General features: G+C 47.7%; 1 protein-coding gene and 1 pseudogene across 1 annotated transcript; both read left to right on the top strand.

The window, feature by feature from the left end:
• Positions 1-6,228: 6,228 nt before the first annotated feature.
• LOC135806481 (arylsulfatase B-like) lies at positions 6,229-7,590 on the top strand (annotated as a pseudogene).
• Positions 7,591-8,904: 1,314 nt separating this feature from the next.
• On the top strand, positions 8,905-19,001 carry LOC135805009 (uncharacterized). Its single transcript, XM_065318995.1, has 13 exons — positions 8,905-9,366; positions 10,532-10,679; positions 11,047-11,102; positions 12,060-12,167; positions 12,844-12,953; positions 13,384-13,467; positions 13,765-13,887; positions 14,513-14,587; positions 15,194-15,239; positions 15,487-15,618; positions 15,845-15,952; positions 16,666-16,755; positions 18,424-19,001. The coding sequence occupies exons 1-13, from the start codon at positions 9,285-9,287 to the stop codon at positions 18,507-18,509; spliced, it is 1,248 nt and encodes a 415-aa protein (XP_065175067.1). The 5' UTR covers positions 8,905-9,284; the 3' UTR covers positions 18,510-19,001.
• The last annotated feature ends 206 nt before the right edge of the window (positions 19,002-19,207 follow it).

Raw genomic sequence — 19,207 nt, 5'->3', positions numbered from 1 at the left:
CTTCTCTTTTCTAGACGCCAAGTGCGTGCACTTGTGGCAAAACTTTGAAAGCACTTCGCAGTCCACCACTTTGCCGACATCATATGCAATTATAGTGAAGGCTCCGAAGAGCGATGCGAATCCTCGGCGCATCCAGGTACCGTCATAGGAAGCAGCGATATCGCTACCCCCATCTGCTGCGGACACTGCTTTCTCAGCTGCCTCAGTCATGCTACGCTCAGCGACGCTCTTGGACGCGGAATGCAGGCCTTTAGCATGGCTGTAAAATGTCGACCGACTCATAGGTGATGGCATATTCAGTGCACCCGCCAGCTTTACCATTGATTGACGTCCACGGCCAATCAGTCGCATTCCGAATACTGCTCGTCTGTTCACCTCCCACACCCGATTGAACTTCTTGGACATAAATTCGCTTGCTATGTCGCCGCAGTTAACACAGGAAAGCTCCAGGCATGATGCAAGGCCTCCCCGTTGCGATTCGCTGATCGTGACTGCGCCATTACAGCCACTGCAACAAACTGCAGCTGACAAAAGCTGCTGAAGGCACTCGAGATCAATCAGGCGAAATCCATGCGCCCCTTCCTCACACTCTTCATCCAAGTCACTGTCGGAGGAACTGCTGTCGACTTCACCGCCACTTCCATCACTATCGCTGCTTGAAGACGTGGCTTCAGCTGACACTTCAAGGTCGTCATCAGACAGTGGCAAGTCAGGAATTTGTTCTGCAGGCGAAATTTTACCAGAGGGAGCCTTCGGCGCCTGAGACACTCCATAGAACGTTCTTTTCCTTTTCTTAGATCGTCCGGGCTTTCCCTTGGCTCTAGACTTCCCCATAGTAGCCAACGAAGGGGTTAGCTCCAAGAAACAATTACTCCAAAACAATTACTCCAAAAGTTTCAACAGCAGAGCGATCAGCTGAGATCATGAGAGTCGAAATTTGAATTTTTTTGAATTTGCGCATGCGCAAAGGTTATCTTGGTTGCCATGGTGACAAACATCGTGCGCGGCTGTCAGTCTGCAGCGCAGAGGAGTACAAGGAGTCGCTACAGAAAATTTTAATGAAATCGCTCAAAGATTGACGGTAAAAATCGGAATAGTGTGCAAACCTAAATTTTGTAGAAATTTGCTGATATTTCAGTATTTCAAAAACAATTGTGCAGACTTTGCGCGGCTATATCTCCGGAAGGAAGCACCCGATTACGCTCAAATTTTCAGGATGAACCCTTTGGACCATACACAAGACGCTGCCAGTGAAAAAATACAGAAAATCGAAACTTTGTTTTTTGACCCTCTGAACCCAGACTGCCACCTTAAATAAAATCAATCAATCAAATAGCTCCAAAACTGGCGCAAGCTATGAATAAAAATGAAGCTCGCAATAAGAGCCCAGCATTTCATTTGCATGTAACCTCGTTCTAAAATAGTTAGTGCATGGCAGGGAGGGCCTTGTTGTTGTTACTTTATTTTACTTCACCAGAATTACAGGCAGTAGAATGCCTTCTCAATAGACTAGGTCTAGTTCTCACAAAATAATGATGAAGAATGTGAATGAACATGCTAAAGCTAATGAAAAACAAGAAATAGAAAAAGATGAGAAAATCTTGTTTCCCCCCTTATGGCTTGTTTGTGCTGTGCCCTGTCAGGCACTAACAAGCCATAAGGCCCTCCCTGCCATGCACTAACCTATAAATAAAACTCTCCTCCTCCAAGGACCTCCATGCGCTCTAAAGCCGACCATTGCTACCCTCGGTAGCCAGTACTCCCACCAATAATTTCAAACAACGAAGGGGTCACGACTCACGGGTACATTTCCTTATGACAGCTGTTTCGCTTTCGGTTTTGCGCGTGGAGGAGGAGAGTTTTATGTGTTTCATGCATGTTTGGTATGTGGATAAAGAAATGGAGCAGAAAGCTGCAGAATTCAACGAAGTGCCTGCCTCTTAAAAACAAAAGGCGTGTATGGTTCTGCCAATTTCATTGCTTTTCGAGGATCTGCCAATTTTTCGAACATTATCCGCCAACTTGAGGGCTATCCCTCCCTTCCTCCCTGCCTACCTCCCTCGACCTCTCCCTCCTTCACTCCACTCGCATTCGCCACCTTTTCATTGGGCAGATCTGCCCGTCTGGTTTGCGAATTGAAATAAACACAACGCACACACACACCCTCCCTGCCTCGATCGCTCATTGCTCCTCAGAGTCCCTACTATACATCCCTCCCTCTGCTTCCCTCGATCTCTCCTTCCTAAAAAAAGTTCCTCGTCACTCCCTTGAACTCTCCCTCCCTCTCTGGATACTTCCATCCCTGCCTCCCTCTCTGGATACTTCCATCCCTGCCTCCCTCCCTCCCTGGATCCCCCCTCCTTGGATCCCTCCTTCCCCCTCTCTCCTCCCTCTCTCCTCCCTCTCCCTCTCTCCTTCCCTCCCTCCCAATTTTGTGATCTATCTGAACCGGGATTATGGCCTCTCGACCAAGTCTGTGAACTTCTGGAGAGGTCCGAGGAGACTTGTTTCTATTGACTAACGGTACAATCCCACCACTATCACCGACAATGACCACTAGGTACAAGTACAACCACAGTTCGAAGCTCTGACCACATGTAGTCTAGTAAGTGGTACTCGTACAAATGAAAACTGGATGACAAGGGGGGGGGGGTGGAACATGAAGAAAAACAAACTCGAACTCAAAAGCCAGACAAAACAATTAGCCATAGGCCAGGCAAGGACAAAGCAACAGTGTGGAATTATGTGATAAGCGATGCGGCATCATGCCACACAAAAGAAGGTTGTGCCACCAAGGCATGCCCGGCAGCACCCGCCGAAGCCTCTACTTCTGCCCATTCACTGCACACCGGTCACCATATCACTTCGGGTATAAAAATTCATTCTTGTATATTATTTTTTCTTCGGTTGCATCGATCATCGATCAATGTGCTTCCTTGCTGGTTTGACAGAAGGTAATAGTAATAGTTCATGAATGTCGAATGGAAGTACACGGCGTGATATTTGACGGACTGATAAGGACAGCATTCTGAAACTGTCTTTGGGTGAAAAGGAACTAACTTGACCTAAGCCAAGGCCAGGTAGGGAGTACCGGAAACCAGGGAGTCGTATTTTAAAAATACGACTCCCTGCCGGAAACCCGGGTCTACTGAGATGGAGAACATTCGGAGCACCTAGCTCGGCGAAACTTTCCAACAGTATTCATTGAATCTCAGAATAAGACAACCAAACTAAACTAAGCAGTGAACTACTATAATAGGAGCAACGCAACGCAGCTTCCAATCAGCAAGAGCGGCGGGATGAGGTGAAAGCTGAGCACATACATGTAGATAGGAAGAGCGCGTGTTGACGAATAAGGTGCTAAGTGTAGAAACAAAGTGTTAGATATGGCGCGTACAGGTAATGATGTAACAGAGCGTGGAGAGGAAAACTGTTACACTATCCCCCTCCCCAAAGAGGCAGGCAACCGAATGTAGAAGAATAGTATGATAATTGTTCAACATTTTCCAGAAAGAAACACAATGGTGAATGATGGCCGCAAAGTTTAAGATGTGAAAACGATGAAAATTAATGTACTTCTAAAACGGAACCCAATGGTGATCAAAGGTTCGAGATATGAACAATAATTATTATTACCCTTGCTTGCTTCCTAGATGCAGCCTAGATATAGTTCCTAAGTTGAGCAATGGGCCTGCCAAACTCGTCCAGTACATTCTCCTCTGGCTCCCAAGTCGCTTCGTCATCTGGATATCCCTCCCACTTGTTTACAGAATAACTGATTTTCCCGAAGACCTTTTTAAAAGTACTCTTTCTATGTGTTCAAGATGGTATTACCAGGTTCTGCTAAGGATCAGGATGTCGTCGAGAAACACCACTATAAATTAAAGTTACTTGCGTAAATAGGGCCGGAATATTATCATTCATCAGGGCCTGGAAGGTTGCAGGAGTATTTGTTGTGTTCATTTCTCGTTGGCTGAACGCAGTGAAATAAACGAGAAATAATGTTCTTTGTAGATTTTGCACGTGGTCACCGATGGGTGCGAGGGCACCGCGGCCGCTGGAAAATTTTCTTCTTGTGCAGTATGCCTGCATACCCCGCATTTCGTTGTGTGTGCAGTGGTGGATGATGGGCATGAGCAAAATAGACAAAGAAAAACCAAATTCTATTACACGAAACTGGAAATGACCAAGTGGGGTGTTTATAGCCATCTCTGGTACATCTTCTTGACGGATTCTAATTTGATTGTATCCCACGCGCAAGTCAAGCTTGGTGAAATAGGAGATACCCTGAACAGTATCGAATAAGTCATCAATGTTGGGCGAGCAAGCCTTGTTCTTAATTGTAATCTTGGTCAAGTTCCTCCAATCACAAACCAATCGCAACGAACAGTCAGATTTTTTTGCAAAGAATACCGGAGCACCATAAGGAGACTTACTGGGTTCAATAAAGCCCTTCCGCAGGAGCTTCGTCATCTGGGCTTGAAGTTTATCCATCTCTGGATAAGCTGCTCGAGACCGTGGGGTAGCACCTTCCTCCGTCAGGATATCGTGGTCGATGTTCCTCTCTGGCGGCAGGGCAGTCGGAAGATCATCTGGGAATACATCTGAATACAGGCCTAGCAAATCGCTCAGCTGCCGTTGATGATCTGGTTGCACACTAGCCGTGGACGGTTTGCCGACATCTTCCCCGCCAGCAGTGACCCAAGCCAGGATTCCTTGAGCACCTTTCCTCAATTCATGGCTGGCTTGACTGCTGGATGTCAGCATGGCGTTATTGTATTTTATTATTTTACTAGTAAGTACTTGGGCATTCCCAACAGACCCTAAGGTCTTCTTACAGGGTGCCCAAGATGAATGAAATGGTTGAATAGGTGACGGCGGCGGATCTGGATGGTCTGGATGGTGGTTCGGATGGCTGGTGAGCACCTTTGCGTCTAGTGTTTCTTCGTTTAAATAAACATCATTGGTTTGAAAGTTTATTTCAGGGTTGTGCCTCGTTAGCCACGGTTCGCCTAGTATAACATCGTACCGGCTCAATGGGAATACAGTGAAGGACTGTAAGTCACTGAAGTCCTTTACGAAGACTCTTACTTGGCCGATCCGTTGCAGACTTGACGATGTCGATGAACCATCGGCCAGAGTGACCCTCAGCGTGTCGGCAAGAGTCTCCGTTGGAATGTTGTGGTTCCGTACGAACGAGTCGGATACAAGATCGTGTGTAGATTCCGAGTCTATGAGCATTGTGGCGTGCCGACCGTTCATTTTTCCTTTTATCCGGAGAAGGTTGTGGTCAAGAGTCTGATCTTTCGTTGACAGATTAACATTGCCGACATGATAACTGGACTCAGAAGTGGCCTCTTCAAGCTCTTCAAGCACCGGCTCCTCGATCGTCAGCTTTTCGAACCGGTTGCCGACTTCGATTGGGTTGGGTGCACCTTTTCTCATCGCCAGCAAACGCACCCCGTTCTTCGCTGGCGACCAGCGTTTGGGTTAGTCGGACAATCCTTCGCCATGTGTCGCGGCCCCCTGCTAGCAAAACAGCCACCCTGACGGCTTAGGCGCTCCCTCTCCTCAGGAGAGAGCTTAGCAAGCCGCGCAGCCGTCCGATTCGGGAGCGAATTTCCGTGCTCTGGCATCGTGAACGGCTGACTTGCCATCTGCATAGGCACCTTGGCGTGGCGAGTTCTAGGCGAAGCACAGTGAGGCTGAGGCAGCCGGCTAGAGGCAGAATTTCCATCACCGCATGCTTCTTTGACTTCACGGATCAACCTGGAAAGGAAGAGGGGCAGGAAAGCAACTACCAGGCAAAAGAGCATACAACAAGAAGGATTCTGGTTCAACCATCCTCTGCTACCAATGTAACAGTATTCATTGAATCTCAGAATAAGACAACCGAACTAAACTAAGCAGTGAATATAGGAGCAACGCAACGCAGCTTCCAATCAGCAAGAGCGGCGGGATGAGGTGAAAGCTGAGCACATACATGTAGATAGGAAGAGCGCGTGTTGACGAATAAGGTGCTAAGTGTAGAAACAAAGTGTTAGATATGGCGCGTACAGGTAATGATGTAACAGAGCGTGGAGAGGAAAACTGTTACATCCACTGTAAACGCATGGAGCGTTCTGGCACTGGTGGTGCACATTACCGGGGTGAGTGTTGTCAGCACCAGTACATGTAAGGGCACAGGGTTTCAAGTTGTTGTTGTTGTGAAGTGCCGGCATATCGGGTATGATACCCATCCCGTCGCCTCCAAAGCCACACATCGCGTTCGTGCTGGTCGATGATTGGGGACTCGGCGATATCGGACACCGGAACCCTGAGCTGCTGACTCCGAATCTCAACATGACAATGCTGCCGGCTAAGTTCAAGCAAGCTGGCTACGTCACACACATGGTGGGTAAGTGGCATCAAGGATTCTATAGGAAAGTGTACTTGCCAGTATCGCGGGGCTTCGACACGTCGTCCGGATTCCTCACTGGTGGCAATGGTGCCGAGGACCATAATAATGAATCAAATCAACTCGTGTCACTGACCTACTTCTAATTCTGGAAGAACACCGACCCGGATGATTGTAACGAAACGTACGATGCCGCGATGACCTGCGCTCCATTCTGCATGATCTCGATCCCAACACGCCGGTCTTCCTCTACCTGCCGTTGCACAACGTCCACGGGCCGTACGAAGCGCCGCAGGAATGGCTGGACAAGCATGACGTCAACTCCACCTGCGCCGCACGTCGGGGGGTGCTGCAAGCAATGGTCAGCGTTGCCGACAATGTCACTGGCACTGTGGTGCAGGAGATGAAAGCAAAGCAGATGTGGAACAGCACGCTGTTAGTGGTGAGCGCTGACAACGGGGCCATTGGCCCGGATCTGGCAGCAACTATCCTCTAAAGGGCACAAAGATGACGTTCTTCGAGGTCGGAATCCGCGCAAATGCCCACGTCCGCGGTGGTCTGCTGCCGGAGAGAATGCAGGGGACGAAGAACTCGGGCTTCATCCACATATCGGACTGGTACCCAACGTTCTGCAAGATGGCAGGTGTGGACAGTAATGATAGCAGGGAAGGGAAATACCCCATGGATGGACTGGACGTGGATCTATGGCCGCTCATCAGCGGTGATATGAGAATATGAGAATATGACCAGATGACCAGTCCTCACGACCACTTTGCCATAGGTTACAACTACACTATGTTACTTCTCCGTGACAGCATTTCCCGACCAGGGCGCATTGATCATGGGTGATTACAAACTCATCGCAGGAGCTCAATCTCAGCACCAGCATGAGGCAGTCTTCAGATTGGATTTTTTATTTTTTATTGGCCCGTAAAAGAGGCTCCTGTTAGCATGAGGCTATGAATCATCCGTGTGACCCGCACACCGACGTCGACAACTGTGACCCACACTGCCTGGTCTGGTAATGTACGGTGCTGCTGATGGGAATCAGAAAGACAGATACCAGGCAGGAAAAAGGAAGAAGAAAGGAAACAAAGAAAGCGAAGTCCAAGATCCATTCCCAGCAGGGCCAGCACCTACGTGAATCATAAAATGGCAGAGATTCTAATTACAATGTCAATGATCAAGTCACACACCTACAATATAATATTGTAGGTTTATTATAAATCTGCAGAACATGTCAATATTGAACACGGCTGCTGCCGTGCTGGTAACTACAATTACACATGTAATCGACTCAGTAGCAGTAGTACATGTACCTGCATTGTACTGGTGCTAGTAGCTAGACAGTGGCGACTCTTGTGCATAACGTGGATCTCCATAATGGCATACATGTAAATACTCGCGGCCAGGATATGGTGGTTAGCACGTGTGTTAGACACTTGCCACTGTGCACCATGATGCTGCCTGTGGCTGTGGGTCTTCTGGCTGTAGCCTCCCTCCAATGCTCCATATGCCACTGAGATCCATGCTCCGGACCCTCACTCATACTGCAGCCTTCGTGGTGTTCGGGATACTTCGGAAACGCCGGAAAGACTTCCGGCGTTCCGGCGAATCCGACTTCGAAGCAGTTGTAGAGGCAAGTCGCTGAGTAAGTCATTCGGGCTCCATGCATGTGGGTTGCGAATGTGGACACGGTTAGCGAGAGTCAGCGGTAGCTTTCTGCAAGCAGATGAGCACATTGGTAGACATTGAAGGCTTGGTAGACTAGAGACTTCGCTCCTGACCTCGACTGGCCTTTACTCGCACACACAGATCTAGTGTTTGCCGGACCGGGTGGCACAATAGCACAATCATGCTTATGTGGTGTAGCCTTTCAGTACCGGAATGTATAGCGTTATTAATATACTGGTGGGGTGATGCCGCATAGGTTCAAGGCTTTCTTCCATGGTCGGACTAGTATGGGCCGATCAACGCTGGAGCGATGACCCGGCTATGCCTTAGCCTTAGGCCATAACTGCCGTGTCACCGCAAAGCGGAGGGCAGGACTGTCCGACAGGCTTCCTCCAGACTCGATCCTAGATCTACTCAGTTGAGTCGAGTCCGTAAGTACAAGTACAGTGCCATCGTGGGTTTGCCGGGACAGACAACCAACACCCCCGTCTGTACTGTGGTCATGCCCCATGCGCCATGGTGCTGATCTAGCGTTGCGTATGAAATACCGCTAGATCCATAAAGCGTCATAGAGGCCATCTCATTCTGGTTGTGGTAATCATGGTAATATCTAGCCTTGGACTGGGAGTGCAAGTGCAAACTGCCAAGACCATTCCATACTCCATACTCTCAGTACTAGGCATAACAGTAGTGGCATAGAAGGCACAGCAGATGGGTGACACGATTACAGACACCGTCACTGAGAAAGGAGATCTCGAGATCTCGGAAGCACTTGCAAGTAGACTTAGACTTAGAGCTAAGCATTAGACATAATTATTTAGAGCCAGTACGGCAGTAGACTCTACTAGCAGCAGAGCGACAGGGATCGATCATCGTACCGACGTCCGTACTTTCACAACTCAGTGACGGCCAGCCTCTCTCAAATATCACCCCGCTGTCCCCAGAAAAGGCTTTCCCTTACATGAACGAATGCAAGTGGATAAATCTGGTGTGTGTGGGAGAAAATCTGCTTTCAACAGCTGAATAATAAGTTCTTCTCGGAATCAGAGAAGCTTCGTGGCCTGGATTCCAGTCTCTATTCTGTGTCCAGTTCAAGCGTTAGATTTTCGAGTTCTCGATTGTTCTGAATCGCTAGCGTGGCTGTAGTGAGTGATGCAACTCCAGTGCTAGTGCTAGTGCCTTTGGGCCCTTACATAGCTTGTACTGCGGCAGAATGGCGGAGGCCGCAGCTGCTGGCGATGCCTCGACGTTGGACAGCAGTGGTAGCAGCAGAAGCAGTACTGGAGGAAGAAGAGGTGAACTACTTGCGTGCACGCTCTGTAGTTACTGATCTGTGTGTCCCGTACCGCAGTCCACAGTGTGGCTCGTGATTCGCACCCAGGATATGAGTGATTATTCTAGAGCCTAGAGCACCATGAATGTAGGAGGAGGGGTTGAGAGATACGACGCTCCGCACTGAATCAATCCGTTACTGCCAGTGATACTGAAGTCTTGTCTTCAGTTCTAGTCAACATGTCTGACGACTCAGTGCAGTGGTGTACCCCTGGCCTGGGCGTAGCACCGTGACGAGTAGTCTGAATTACTGCACACTGTGTGGTATGCTTTGCTGGAAGAACAACATCATTTATTAGCATAGTTACAGTAGTGTGAACAATTTACAAGGATGAATGCAGTGGCACTGTGCCCTCTACATAAGTCAGAGACCGTGTGAAATTATGCATCTCCATTCAAGTCTTCAACATCACAGTCATTCATTCAGAAAGCAGACTTTAAGTTAACCGTTCCGTGATACCACAGCTGCATAATATTATTACTAGGTGTGAAGATTGTCTACCCATAGATGACTGCAACGGAATGTGTGAATGTGTAATTGTAACCGTGCTGCAGCGCATGGTACGGTGTATTAATTATCGGCACACTGGGTGGAAATTACAGATTACTACCTATGGCAAAATGGTGTTGAGGCTCAAAGTCGCGTTTCAGCTGCAGACTGAGGCGAAATCCAGGTTGTCAAGTGCAGTACCGTTACAATGCACAAGGATGTAAAAGGCGATACTTGCTATGCTAGATTGTGCACAGTTCCACCCACAGGAATACCTGCATTGGCATGCATTACCGGCGTGCCGCAATGCATGCGTCGGTTAACACATTGCAGTTTGATGTACATGCTGAAGTCACTCACTTCACAGGTAGAAAATTGACAGGGGGAAGAAAGCGGTGAGGCACCTGTACATATATTTTACTGTTTTATGATCTTTACAGTACATGCACTGCATGTTTATTGATCATCCTCAGTGTACAGTACATGCACAACATGTTTATTGATCATCCTCAGTGTACAGTCATGCGGCCCGGCATCGTGCTACTTCTAATGCAGTGCCCATCTATTCTATTCTTGAGGGTAGGCCTGCCAGAACTAACAAGTGTGTTCGACTGCCGCGATTGCCGGGATGTGCACAGGCCCAAGAGCTGCTGGCGAGGAGCTGATCCATGAAGGTTGGTGCGTGAAGGAGAGCGGGACCAAGTTCTGCGGCCGCTACCAATGGCAGAAGCGCTGGTTTCGACTGGTCACGGACACCCAGGGCCAATCTCGGTTGTCATACTACAAGTAAGCCATAGGGAGAAAAGGCGGGAGGGGAAGTTTGACTTCACGGCAAGATGCCGTGCATGCAGCCATGTCCGTGTAAATGGACTGAGGAGTGAACACTGCAAAGCCTGAGCGTATACCCTTAGCCTCTAAGTACCATTCATTGCACTTGAGCATACGAGTATGAGGTGAATTTGACACCTCTGAATAGTGAATACTAAGCAATACATCATGAGTACAAGCATCAGTGGTGCGTATAGTCCATCGTAGGTTATGCTCTGCGTAGCTACCTTATTTTTTTCTTCTGCTCAAGTTCTGTCTGCACCATGGATGGTACGCGGCCCGAGTTCATGTGAATTTCTTGTGGTGTTGACCCCATGTATTTCAGGGCCTGCACTGCTGACAGCACGCAGATGGCTGGGAGTGTCACGTTGGATCCATCATGTAAGATCCCGGCCCGGTGAACGGCCATGCCTTAGTACTGTAACCATGGAAACGGGTCTTGCCATGCTATGCGATAGGGCTAGGGTGCATAGCAGAGCATGGCAGAGCATGTCGGACCCACACATGCATGCATGCACATACACACGTAATCAAGCACATACATGTACGTACTGAGTGGCGGTATCAGCTACTTCACTATTCAATGATCAGTGCTTGCAGACGGAGACTCGGGCATGACTGGTGTTGTAAGGATCAATACTGGAAAGCACGCTACATGTATACTGATCTGTAACAGGTACATGGTACACGGTACTGCAGCTAGTGCGCTCATACCTCAGTTATCCGGACCCTGAAGTTACGGGCACTTCGGTCTACCGCGCACCCTTTGGGCGAGTTTTAGTGGAAATATTACTACTCCTTTGTCACTTTTTGTTGAAATAGTGATGTCATATGCCATGCTTATGGCCTTTCCCCATCAAAATGTATGTGATTCGGAGTTACGAACATTTCAAAGTTACGGGCAGTGCCCGGTTCCGGACCGCCCGGATAAGCGAGGTATGAATGTATACAGTCCATTTCAAAACTATAGACGCGTAGGGTTTTTGAAATATTTCAAGTTTGGCTGGAGCTTTTTGAGAATAGTTTTCGGAATATTGCTCAGGTTCGCTCCACAATTACTCTCATTTAGTTTCTAAACGATTGGATAACAGACGCCCAATTTGGAAAATTTTATGCACAAAGTGATCACAGATTTTATGTGGTATAGATGCTGGCATAACAGTTTTTGCCTAGGTACGCGTCTATAGTTTTGAAACGGACTGTAGTGAATATCGAACAGACAGCGGCCGCTATAATCACGATGGTCATCCAGACTGTACGAAATCAGCATACTGTAATCATTGTGCTCTTGTCGTGTTGTTGTTATTGTTGTCCTTTCCCATGTTGCCCTGCCGGCAGACTGCACTCGTCCAGTGGAGAAGCAGCATGGAAAAGTACAGCCATTCTGCTTTGCCATCGGTCCGCTGGTCGAGGATGGCCTGAAGAGAACGTACTACGTCAGCTGCGGTAGGACCTGTAAACTGTTATCACGGGTTACAAGAGCTCAACTACATGTACATGTGTCATGTGGCGAAGACATCCGATGAAATCTGTGAAAAGGCTGTTAAAATCATGCACCAGTATCACCAGTATCAGGCGGACTCAGTACATGTACTTAGAGCCATCAAGCCACTGCAGTAGTACTTTTGTTAAGGATGCATTCCTAGACTTGAAATTTGATACTGGTGACTAGCCGGTGTTGCTGGAATAGTCCTGCAGCCGCAGCTCAGCATTCTTTGCCTGCAGGTGAATCCGAATTCGGTTTTAATAGAGGTGCATGCTGCGTCATATCCGTCACGTTGGGGAACCCAACTTTGGATAAGAACTGTTTTTAGAAGTACAGTTTTTAGAAGTACATGTACAGTGCGGCCCCAGAGACCAATACTATGACTGTGCGTTTTCTGGTCCCCAACTTCGGCAGATGTCTAAGTTCCACAGCATCTCCCTTTCGTTATCGTAGTACTGGTCAGTGAAGCGTGATGCCGTGAACAGTGCAGAGCCTCAATATCTTTTGTTGTGCAAAGTCTGTATAGCGCTTGCTGGCGATTCATGATGTTAAAATTCATTCCCCGCCGGTACTTTGCTACATGATTGTATAAAACATTCCTGCCTCTCTGAATGCTTCTATCACTGCCTGCTGCAGCGTCGGAGCAAATCCGACAGGAGTGGATGGAGGTTTTGGACGCTGTTATAGAGGGAGTTCCGGAAGACGCTCAGCGGCGGAGAGCGACTGTTTCCCATAGAATGGCAACCGTGAGTTACTTATTCCAGAGCCTTGTAGGCCGTCTTGGGCCAGATTAGCTGACTAGTCAGCGCCGGGGGTCAGCTAGCCAAAATCGTCAAGTTCAGAAGTCTGTGCTTGCTGAAGTGCTAACGTGCACAGTTATCCTGATGCTGGCCACTAGGATTCTGGCCATCTGTCCTCACGACTCCTCAGTCCTGTCATTTATGCCTGTAAACAAGCATACACACACGGCCCGGCTGAAGGAACAAAAAAATCAAGTACATGTCATGTACTTTCATTTCATGTCATGTTCCGGAAGTACAAGAAAGATATGTGCATGAGGAGTGGCATAGCCACCCCTGCCATGCTGTGTGTTGGGGGGGGGGGGGGGGTATTATTCTAATGCTGCCTGTGGAATTTCGGGTCAGCATTCTTTGCCCTGTGCTGCATATTCCACAGGGCAATGTTGACATTGGTGATGAACCAGGGCAGGGTGATCAGAAAGTTAACCGACTATATGCCGAGCCGAAGGCCCGACTACAGGTCAGTAATATGGCGTGTCATTCATAGGCATTGCATCATGTGTTTCATGGTGCTGGGGTATGCGTGAGTGTGTGCGTATGTGCGTGGGTATGTGTGTATGTGCGTGCGTGCGTGTGTACTTGGCTTGAAGCCCAGTGTTCATGAGCCGATTGGTGCGAAGTTGAAACCAATTGTGAGCTGAAGGCACTGCACATAATGTGAGTTGGAATTACAGATACTCTCCAGCGCATTGTTCTTCGATCTTCATTGCACTGCACTGTTGTCATATTCGCACGTGTTCTGTTCTTTGTCTGCTAGGAATGGGTAGAGTTGCACCGCATTGCTGCTGACCAGTCAATCTGGAAGAAGTCAGACATGAAGTCTGGCATACGGGTGTCGCGGGCGCAGTTTGCCGATCGCAGCTCCTGTGATCAGATCAAGGTAAGAGTCTAGGAGATTCGGGATGGCATTCCACTTGTACGCATTACTCTGAAACGGAAACCGAAGTTGCAATGCTCCAGTATGCCGTCACATGAAGTGAAATCCAAATAGCTGAGTTCTGATTTTTGAATAACTTCTTCGGCGTACAAAACTCCACTGTTACCAGCTCATATTCCCTTAAAACTACGTCGCCATGGTTTTATATGCTCTAACAGAAAGAAAAAAATTCATCGCCCACAATTTGCCTTGTGGCTTCATCTTGCTGGGCTTAGTAGAAGTAGCATGAATATGAAACTGGTCCCATACTAGTACCTGAGTACATGAGTATATAGTAAGAACAACAGTGAGCCAGTAGTCTGAAGATTCCCCGCATAGGCATGACGCTGTGTGTAGCGACAGATCCCGAGTGGTTTTCGTGCCTCAGTCTATGTGTGTAAGCACAAGATCCAGCACAGATACTCACCAGAACATTGAGTTTGAATGAATATATAGATGCCGAACCAGTTATTATCAATCATGTCCGTCTTGCAGCCCAGTAACCCAGCAATCATGTACAGTACCTTGGATCCAATAATGGGCCTCGCCCTCCGAGTCAGTGTTTCAACTTTTGTTGTTTTTTTTGCAGATTGAAGGTGTGGTGAATGCGTCTGTGGAGTTGCTGTATACGTTTCTGAAGCAAGCGAGCCAACCGGGTGGAAAGGTGATCTTTGCATAGAATGTGGAATTCTGCAAATGTTTGGATCAAGAGTCTACGAGTCTCGTACATGTCTGAACTGCTGCACCGTGTACCCTAAAATAACGGCTGTCCGCATGGTGTTTCGATAATGCGTGCATATTCCCATCAATTGCAAGCTCTACCCATATTATATATGACATATATGTTAGCATGAGTCAGAGTGGTACTTCCAGAAGTATGAGAAGGATAGTAGACACCCTTAGCAAACAACGGTAACGCTATTTTTTACGGTACTCTTACCTTGATCACCCAAATAGCGCTGAAGCTGCAGCGTATAAACGTTATGGGGTGTGATTTATCGTTGTGACCAACGGTACGTGTTTTAGCCAAATATTGCATAGTCCGTACGCATTTCACCTTGTGTCGCGTATATGGTGACAAAAATGGTTGTACCGCGCGAAATCAAAGCTATTCTCGTGGCAACAGCGTACTAAAAATAGCGTGCATCTTGCTAAAGGTCGAACCCAAATCACGGTATTTTCCCCCTTACGATAATACCGTTACAACATAACGTTTTTTGCTAAGGGTGTCTAGTGCCATGGTTATGTGTGTGTGCCCTGTGTATTATAGCTTGATTACCCCTTTCGGCAGGAGGAGGTGCTGGAGGAGTTGGAAGGTGAGATTGGCCCATCCTTGTGCAATGATGACGGTGCTCTAGCATGACTGCTGGTACTTGAAAACTTTATGCTGAAAATAGCACTGTAAGTTAGTAGCAGTGCCATGCTCATGGTGCCGCATGTGCATGCATTGCTCGGTAAGTTACCCTCTGTTGCTCAGCCATGGCCTTGGACCAACCTCAGTGCTGTGCCTGCTCAGGGTTTCAAGAGATGTTGTCTTCTGTTGTAACTGTTGTTAACTGACAGATGAGCCGGAGGGGCATGTCTTCTACAACCAGTACAACGTACCGTGGCCACGGATATCACAGAGAGAAATCTGCTGCACGTGTGCTTGGGTGCCAGAGCACATATCACCGCCAGAAGTTGGGCCCTCGTGTGGTGAGCATCGTCTTGTGATTACCCTCCTCTTCCCATTGTTGTGTCGTCCTGCTATTTCTCTCCCCTCTTCTTACGAGTAGGCTGTAGAATTTATGCACTGAATAACGGTAACTGTCTTTGGCCATCTCTTGGCATGGCCAGTTGCCATGTGAACACCTGCCAAGGAACCGTACCTTTTGACTTTGCTCCTCGCCGATCATTGTGCGGCGGCGGCGGTGGTGTGCAGGTGCAGTGCTGTATTCTGTGGAGCACAGGAAGAAGCCACGCAAGCCGGATGCCTACCGTGTGCGCCTGGATGCCAGTGGCATATTTCTGAAGCATCACCCAACAGAGAGTGAGTAACTACAGTACGGCCGCCGGTTGAGTTACAAGGCTGCATGTGTATGAGCAATGCTTTCACTCTGTGGAAGAGTTACAAGGCTGCATGTGTAGGACCAATGCTTTCACGCTGTGGAAGAGTTACAAGGCTGCGTGTGTAGGACCAATGCTTTCACGCTGTGGAAGAGTTACAAGGCTGCATGTGTATGAGCAATGCTTTCACTCTGTGGAAGAGTTACAAGGCTGCATGCTTATGAGCAATGCTTTCACTCTGTGGAAGATTTACAAGGCTGTATGCCTATGAGCAACGTTTCACTCTGTGGAAGAGTTACAAGGCTGCATGCGTATAAGCAATGCTTTCACTCTGTGGAAGATTTACAAGGCTGTACGCCTATGAGCAACGTTTCACGCTGTGGAAGAGTTACAAGGCTGCATGTGTATGAGCAATGCTTCACTCTATAGACACAGTTTGCACATACTACAGTACCACATGACCAAGTGACAACGCCGGATTTTAGCCAGCATAGTCAGGACCCAGAGGACAAGCTCTTGTTTTATCGTCAGCACTGTATCATACACATGCACATTCTGGCCAATACGTATAGGATATTGACCAAGACCAGGTCTATATGGGAAATATAGGCCGAGTAAAAGACCGAGGTCATATAAGGTGTGACAATTACCTGCTTGATTTCTTCTACCCTTTTTCATGTGATCTTTGCTTCTCAGGCGGCCAGGTGGTGACATACATGACGGCCGTTGTACAAATCAACACGATGACTTCTCTGCAACGCATGCTACGTGGTGCATATAGAAGCGGTGAGTGGGCAAAGTTTCTTAGCCTTGAAGAGTCATGGAACAGTATCACTCAGTATCATGCCGATGTGACCATGAGCTGTCTTGTAGGTTGAAAGCAGGCCCGTCGCGCCGACTTTAGAGGTGGGGCGGCCATGGGAGGGGGGTCCAGGGTCCTCCCCCGGGAAAAAATTCAAAAATTGAAGCCAATTGCAAGCATTTCCGGGTATTTGGTGCCATTTCAGTGTACGGTAAATACAATGAAAGTCTTTTTGATTCTGCAACAAACGAAGAAGACGCCACGACCGGGGACAAACATTACCCTCCCCCGGGAAAAAATTCAAGAATTGAAGCCAATTGCAAGCATTTCCAGGCATTTGGTGCCATTTCAGTGTAACTGCAATGAAAGACTTTTTTCTGCAACAAACCACGATCGGGGACAAGGATTTGTCACGTTTGCGCTAAGCTGCTATCATTGTGCTTTGTTGTAATGTGCTCCAAAAAAAAAAAAAAAAAAAAAAAAAAAAAAAAAAAAAAAACCCGAAAAAGTGAGCAGTCGCCCCAGCCGTGACGGCCTTGGAAAGGCAGTCTATTAGCAGTATCGTCAAGAGTACATAACCCCCCCCAGAGTGTGCAACTCCACTATGGGTGCTGTCCCGACAGAATTTCAAGTTGACGTCATTTTGATGATGCAATGCGCACTGTACACGGATTATCAGACGAATCCGGAACCTGTGGTTGACCGAAGCCGATCGATCCTGTACAAATTATTGCAAAGAAAAACGTGTGATGCGTTGACACCCGTACACATGTTGTAAATCACTGCTGCAAGGAGCATTGCGTCATAAATAATGACGTCAACTTGAAATTCTGTCGGGACAACAGGGTATGTGGGAGTTGCACACTCTGGGGGGTTATGTACTCTTGGCATCGTGCAGTGTTCCAGCTCAGTGTCATGTCACGAAGTGTCTCAGTTCCAGCTCAGCATCATGTCATGAAGTGTCTCAGTTCTCCCGGTCAGTTTTGTGCTACAATAGGGACCTTTCGCATTTGCTACGAAACGAATGCGAAACGAAAGTTTGATTCGGCTTGTAATCGTTTCGTTGAAAACAGATTTCAGGTTTCGCGAGTCGTCATGCAAATGTGCATGGCAACTACGAATACGGCCGCGGGCGCCGGTAGTTTGGCGTACGGGTTTTTACACGCACACGTACATGGATCATGGAATCAAGGGAAAAATGTGTACCTTGCAAAACATGTGTATCTATCCAAATAAATGTGTACCTGACGGATTCGGAGCGTGCCACGAATGAAGAGGCTTCCATTCGTGAAAACGAGTTCTCCGCAGGGACTCTGACGAATCCTCGAACCCAGGTGACGAATCAGCATTCGTTTCGTATTCGTACGCGGGGTGCGAAAGGTCCCTATTGTGCATGCACATCCGACTAGTCGACTGTATGTTTAAGATCTAGCATACTGTAAGACCAGTAATGTTAACGAACATTTAATTCTAACGATTTAACGAATTTAAACAACATATGCCTACAAAAATTCGGAGATCGTTAACTTTAATTGACGTTAAAATATCTGGTCTTACTGTAGTTAGTGGACTCAATGCAATTCATGAAATCAGTTTTTTTTTCTCTTGTTGAATGCTCGCGTGCGCGTTGTACTTGTGTGCATGCTGTGCAGGTCTCCTGAAGATGGGCTTGCGGTCAGGCTTTGAGCACATCGTGGAGCAAGTGGAAAACTACCAGCGGATTATAAGCGGGTACTAGAGCATAGCAGCGTGCGTGGCCAGTGACTTGTTAAAAACAAACACGCCCATGTTACCTATCTAAGTACCCAATGCTACCTAGTACCCAATGCTACCTAAATACCTACCTAAATAAGTATGTACCGGGACTTTGAACCAGGGAGATGTAAACGTGTATGACTCAGTGCTTTGAACTGTAGCTAATGCCTGTAACAGTACATTTTGTTAGCTATACGAACATCAATTTTGAGCCAATTGACAACATTAATATTCGAATCAAAGTCGTTTCTTCTCATCATAAATTGTACACAATCTTTATTACTATACCTGTACCACCAAATAACACATTAGTGCATGCGCACTGAATGTCGCATTCATATTCCCCATTCTTCTTATTGCACTTAGAAGTACACGAGTGCACGCACCCACACTTGTACTTGCTCACTGTCATAAACTGGTGACGTGGGTCTCCCCGGGAGGGGGGAGAGACTCAAAAGGAAACTTGGAAAGATGACTCAATTGGCTATTGAACTGCCCAACGGCCGACAACCCTGAAATCCCCAAACTCTGGGTGTACTTGGACATGATCCCACTTATGGGCTCACCACACCTCAGTAAGAGGGTGAGGACAAGGTGCAGAAAAAAAGGATTGACGGCATCAGGGTATCCGTCCTGGGATCCAACTGCAGTGACCCGGATCCAACTGCAGTGCCCCTGCTC

The sequence above is a fragment of the Sycon ciliatum genome, chromosome 1 (genome assembly GCF_964019385.1).
Source record: "Sycon ciliatum chromosome 1, ocSycCili1.1, whole genome shotgun sequence".
NCBI lineage: Eukaryota > Metazoa > Porifera > Calcarea > Leucosolenida > Sycettidae > Sycon > Sycon ciliatum.
Note: the sequence above shows the minus strand (reverse complement) of the source record. Positions and strands in the feature narration are given on the sequence as shown.